The sequence below is a fragment of the Tachysurus vachellii genome, chromosome 17 (genome assembly GCF_030014155.1).
Source record: "Tachysurus vachellii isolate PV-2020 chromosome 17, HZAU_Pvac_v1, whole genome shotgun sequence".
Classification (NCBI taxonomy): Eukaryota; Metazoa; Chordata; class Actinopteri; order Siluriformes; family Bagridae; genus Tachysurus; species Tachysurus vachellii.
In genome coordinates, this window is record NC_083476.1 from 22,581,242 (window position 1) to 22,586,241 (window position 5,000).

Genomic DNA, 5,000 nt, shown 5'->3' on the forward strand with positions numbered 1-5,000 from the left:
ACCTCCCATGTCCAAACTCCTGGCGAAAGGATCGAGCTCTTCCACCTCAGAGGAGAAGTCTCTGTACGCTGAGCAGCGAGGTGGAGTCAGTCAGAATCAGAGCAACAAATGGACTCCAATTGGTTCAACTTCTGGAACCTCTTCCTCATCTTTATCCAAGTCCCAGAACCGCTCAGGCTCGTCGAATCAGAGCGGCCACAGCACTAGCCAGCGCGGCGGTGCTAACAGCCAGCGGCACGAGCGCGAGTTTAGTAGCAAGAAGTCCAGTAAACATGAGCACAAGAGCTCCACGAACTCGAGCGGGCACTCGCGCTCGCTAACGGCCGAGCAGCACACCAAGGAGCGTTACCACTCCAAATCCCCCAGAGACCGCGAGGCCAACTGGGACTCGCCATCCAGAGTGCACTCCTCTTCCTCCTCCTCTTCATCGTCCACCTTCCCCAGCGGGCAGCACTCAGGCCAGACTTTTCCTCCCTCACTCATGTCCAAGCCCGGCTCCATGCTGCAGAAGCCCACTGCATACGTCAGGCCTATGGACGGTCAGGAGACGGCCGAGCCCAAGACTTCCTCCTCATCCTCCTCTTCTTCTTCGGAATCGTATGGAGGCCAGACGCATGGCAGCAGCGTCGGAGAGATGAAGGCCAACAGTAAAGCATCGCTCACCAAGCTCAAGATCCCAGCGCCAGTAGAGGTGAGATCAGAACGTTCTCCCTGTGGCAGTGTTTATATAAATCTCAGCATGGGAGAGAAACCATATGTGTATGAGGTTAATATCCAAACAATAATGGTAGAACTTTTGAGTGCCGACGTCTCAGAAGAGTGTACGGTGGTCCTCACGTTACCTGGCCCAAATCTTCTGATGAATATTCCAAGCTCTAAAAAAAAGACCTGGGACTTTCATCCTGATGCTGAAACAAAATCAGAAACTTAGATGTTTGTTTAATTTGTGAGATTGTGATCAGCTTTATTTACCTTTTTCAGGGAGCTCTGACTGGAGACGTCAGCTGTGTGGATGAGATTTTAAAGGTACATTTAGGGCTTATTATTTATTACACTTTACTATGATTGCTTTTGTATATTTGGACATTTGTATAAATCTCTCACTCCATCTTTCTCTCTCTCTTTTCCAGGAAATGACCCAGTCTTGGCCTCCTCCGCTCACAGCCATACACACCCCCTGCAAGACTGAGCCTTCAAAGTTTCCTTTCCCAACAAAGGTCAGTAAATAACGCTCAGATCACTGCACTGACATTTTACGCTGTTTTTATCATACCTCCTTTGTACCTCCTCTGTCCCCTTATACCTCATTTATACCTCCTTTATACCTCCCCTGTCCCCTATATCTCCTTTTATACCTCCCCTCTCTCCCCTATACCTCCTTTATACCTCCCCTGTCCCCCTATACCTCCTTTATACCTCCTCTGTCTCCCCCAGACCTCCTTTATACCTCCTCTTTCCCCCCTACCTCCTTTATACCTCCCCTGTCTCCCTTATACCTCCTGTCTCCCTATACCTCCTTTATACCTCCCCTGTCCCACCATTCCTCCTCTCTCCCCTATACCTCCTCTTTCCCCCTATATCTCCTTTTATACCTCCCCGTCCCCCTATATCTCCTTTATACCTCCCCTGTCTCCCCTATATCTCCTTTATACCTCCCCTGTCTCCCCTATACCTCCTTTATACCTCCTCTGTCCCCCTATACCTCCCCTGTCTCCCCTATACCTCCCTTCTTCTATATCATACCCCAGTGTAACAGCTATTTTTAAATAGAGTTGCAGAAATTCCTAGCAAGTGAGTCACAGTTGAGTCAGACAGCTGGTACAGACAGACAGACGGTGTGTAATGAGGTTAACTGGTGTCTGTAATGATGTAGAAGAGCTTATAGGAGTTGTTTATAGTCTGATAATGTGTGTATCGAACATGTCTGTTATTTCTGCCTTTCCTGAGTCTGGACTACTGTGTTTGTGTTGCAGGATGGCCAGCTCACAGGCTTCGGAGGACTCAGTAAGTGTTTCAGAAATAAATATGTTGACTTTATGGTGTAACTGTGGAATAATTTAATTTAAGCCTTTTATACAGAAGGTCAAGTTTAAAAAAAAAAACCATTTGCTTTAATTAAACGTTCCTCATTGTTGTACTGACACTGTGAGAACATCTCCTCATCTCTCAGAAAAAAGTATCTCAGGAAAAGGTTCATCTGCTGCGCCGCAGACTAAGGCATGCGATGGAGACCAGTCCAAGTGAGTTCAGGGTTCTGTGTAAACAGCTTTACTGCATTTTTAAATGAAACGGAGTGCAAGACATGTCGTGACCCTGTGGCTGTGTTTCAGCATGCTTCATGATGACCTCAAACTCAGTAGCAGTGAAGACAGTGATGCTGAACAGGAGTCTGCCAAAAGAAACGCCTCAGCAAGGTACTGAAGCAGACAGAACCTGAACAGACCCACAAGATCTCTCAAATGTCTTACTTATTTATGTAATGTACCAGACAGTGAGTACCGAACCTTTTCTCACTCTGTGTGCACTGGTTATTTTTGGGATTTCTAAAAACACTTTTTCTGATCAACCAAAATGATTAAATTCAGCTCTGACTCAACAGTCTGAGAAAGCTTCATGATCTACCTACCAATTTGGGGGTTTAGTGGGTTTTTAGTGAATGTACAGTATGTTAACGTGTGTGTGTGTGTGTTTTTTCTTTGTTAATAACAGTAATAATAACAGTGAAGTAGCTGAGAGAGAGGACTCCAGTAGTCACAGTGGCTCAGAGAGCAGCTCTGGATCTGAAAGTGAGAGTGAGAGCAGCTCTACAGACAGTGAGGCAAATGAGCCGCCACGGGCGGCCTCACCTGAGGTACACACACACACACACACACACACACACACACACACACACACACACACGCCATCAATGTACAGCACAATAAAGCTAGACAAGACACTCTCTCTTACATGGTCTAAATGAGTGTGATGAAATGAGACCTTGCAGTGTTAAATAGCTCCTGATCAGAGAATCATGATTATTTTATTTTATTAGCAGTAGTGTGAATAAAAAATGGGGTGTGATTATTTGTTATTTTAATTGAAATATGGTTGTGCGGGTTAGTGAGTATGGTTATAAAATTGGTCCATGTTTCTCTACGCTGCTTTGAGCAGTGAATTAAATCAAATGAGTGTGTTGGGTTTTTACAGTCAGGTAGATGAAGTTTTCTAAAGAATTAGTTCTGTTTCAGCGAGAGCAGCCCCCAGCTAATAAGTGGCAGTTGGACAACTGGCTTCCTAAGATGGAGGACCGTGAGAGCAGCACTTCTCGGGGTTACAGTGGCAGTCAGGGGCCCAAAGAATCCACCCCTACACCGGGTCGAGACCAGAGGACCACGCAAAAAGGCTCTGAGAGCGGCCGTGGGAGACAGAAGTCTCCTGCGCAGAGTGCTGAAGGTGGAGCCAGCACCAGTCAGAGACGCTCAGTGGGCAAAAAGCAGCCCAAAAAGACAGAGAAGCCCCCCGTGGCCGAGGAACCTAAAGGTAGCCTGAGGGTGGAGAGCGAGCCTCGAGTTGAGACGCCTCAGCCCCGTGCGAGAGCACCAAACAAGGGTCCACGCAAACCTGCTGCAAAGAAAGAGCCCAAAAAAGATGTGCGGGCCCCTCCGGAAAAGCGCAAGTCCAAGCCTCAGGGCAAGCAGAAGTCACGTGAGTTTGTGGAAACGGAGTCATCGTCATCCTCTGACTCTGATGAGGAAGAAGAAGAGAGTGCGCCATCTTCCTCACACACTCCAAAGTACGCCCCTCATGTTTTCTCCCCCATGGAGGAGAAAGACCTTCTCTCACCGCTCAGCGAGTCTGATGAGAAACTAACAGGCCCCAGGCAGCTGCTCGTCTCTATCGACCTCAGCCTGCTGAGCCGAGTGCCAGGCCGAGTTTATAAAGACCCCGAGGTGAAGGTGGAGCGGGACGCGACGAGTGACGGAAAGGACTTCCAGAAACAGCCAGTGGAAAGTAAAGCAAATAAAGGCAAGAGGAAACACAAGGTAAGAGTTTCAGCCACTGCAGAGCTCTAAGTTAAAAGGGCATCAAATATGGACAAAGGCTTAGGAACATGACGTGTTAGTACCTGACCAACACTGTTAGTGTTTATTAAACTCTGAAGTCTAAAACTGTTAAACTGTTCAGGTTAACTTAAATGACATTGTAGTTTTTTTATAAACTAAATCTAAATGTAATGTAAACCTAATTGACTACAATATAAGTACTAAATGTATAACATGTCTTTGGCAGAAAGACTGTGACTGACTTGAGATTCAGTTTAAATGAACTCTGACTTGTTCTGTCTGTAGAATGATGACAGCCTGAAACCAGAAAGCAAGAAGTCCAGGACGGAAGAGAAGTCATCACACCATAAACTCAACAAAGAGTACGTTTTGTAAAACTTAAACCGTCCAGATGACGTTTCTTAGATTATTAAATGTTTCTGAATGTAAGGAGTAAGAGAAACTGCTCCTCATCAGGGTGTGTAACGTCAGTGTGTGGGAAATGTTCTACACTTTGCAGTGCAGACTGGAATTCTGATGTACAGAGATAATCAGACTTGTGCTGTCACTTTTATTCTTCCAAATTGCACATAGTGTGTGTGTGTGTGTGTGTGTGTGTGTGTGTGTGTGTGTGTGTGTGTGTGTGATAAAATCGGTTGTTCTGGTTGTTAACATGTGTAACGTGGCACCTGCAGGTCAGCAAAACGTGTGGTGGATAAGGATAAAGAACCTGTCCCGTCTCCTTCCCTGACCCTTCAGCGCACGCCCAAGTCTGAGCATCAGGGCCGTAAACGCACGGTCAGTCAGTCATCCAGCTCGCTGCCCATCAACACCAACAGTAAAGACGCCACCAAGAGCAGCTCCAGCTCCAAACACCGCAAGGGCGAGGAAAAGCAGAGCCGCTGCAGCAAAGACACCAAGGTGTGTGTGTGGGGGGGCCTGTGACGCGTCTGTGTGTGTGGGGGGGCCTGTGAC

The 5,000-nt window shown here is 47.0% G+C and overlaps 1 protein-coding gene across 3 annotated transcripts in view; it reads left to right on the forward strand.

Annotated features, from left to right (window-relative positions):
* aff4 (AF4/FMR2 family, member 4) overlaps nucleotides 1-5,000 on the forward strand; it is a 31,697-nt gene that overhangs the window by 14,344 nt on the left and 12,353 nt on the right. For all 3 annotated transcript variants that reach the window (XR_009649752.1, XR_009649753.1, XM_060890401.1), the window contains exons 3-12: nucleotides 1-691; nucleotides 982-1,026; nucleotides 1,131-1,217; nucleotides 1,974-2,004; nucleotides 2,171-2,240; nucleotides 2,331-2,414; nucleotides 2,710-2,851; nucleotides 3,231-4,025; nucleotides 4,332-4,408; nucleotides 4,721-4,946. The exon at nucleotides 1-691 is cut by the window's left edge and continues 80 nt beyond it. Coding sequence is in view for 1 of the 3 variants with exons in the window: in XM_060890401.1 (XP_060746384.1) it covers nucleotides 1-691; nucleotides 982-1,026; nucleotides 1,131-1,217; nucleotides 1,974-2,004; nucleotides 2,171-2,240; nucleotides 2,331-2,414; nucleotides 2,710-2,851; nucleotides 3,231-4,025; nucleotides 4,332-4,408; nucleotides 4,721-4,946 (2,248 nt within the window). In the remaining 2 variants the exon portion in view is untranslated. The remainder of the gene's footprint in view (nucleotides 692-981; nucleotides 1,027-1,130; nucleotides 1,218-1,973; nucleotides 2,005-2,170; nucleotides 2,241-2,330; nucleotides 2,415-2,709; nucleotides 2,852-3,230; nucleotides 4,026-4,331; nucleotides 4,409-4,720; nucleotides 4,947-5,000) is intronic.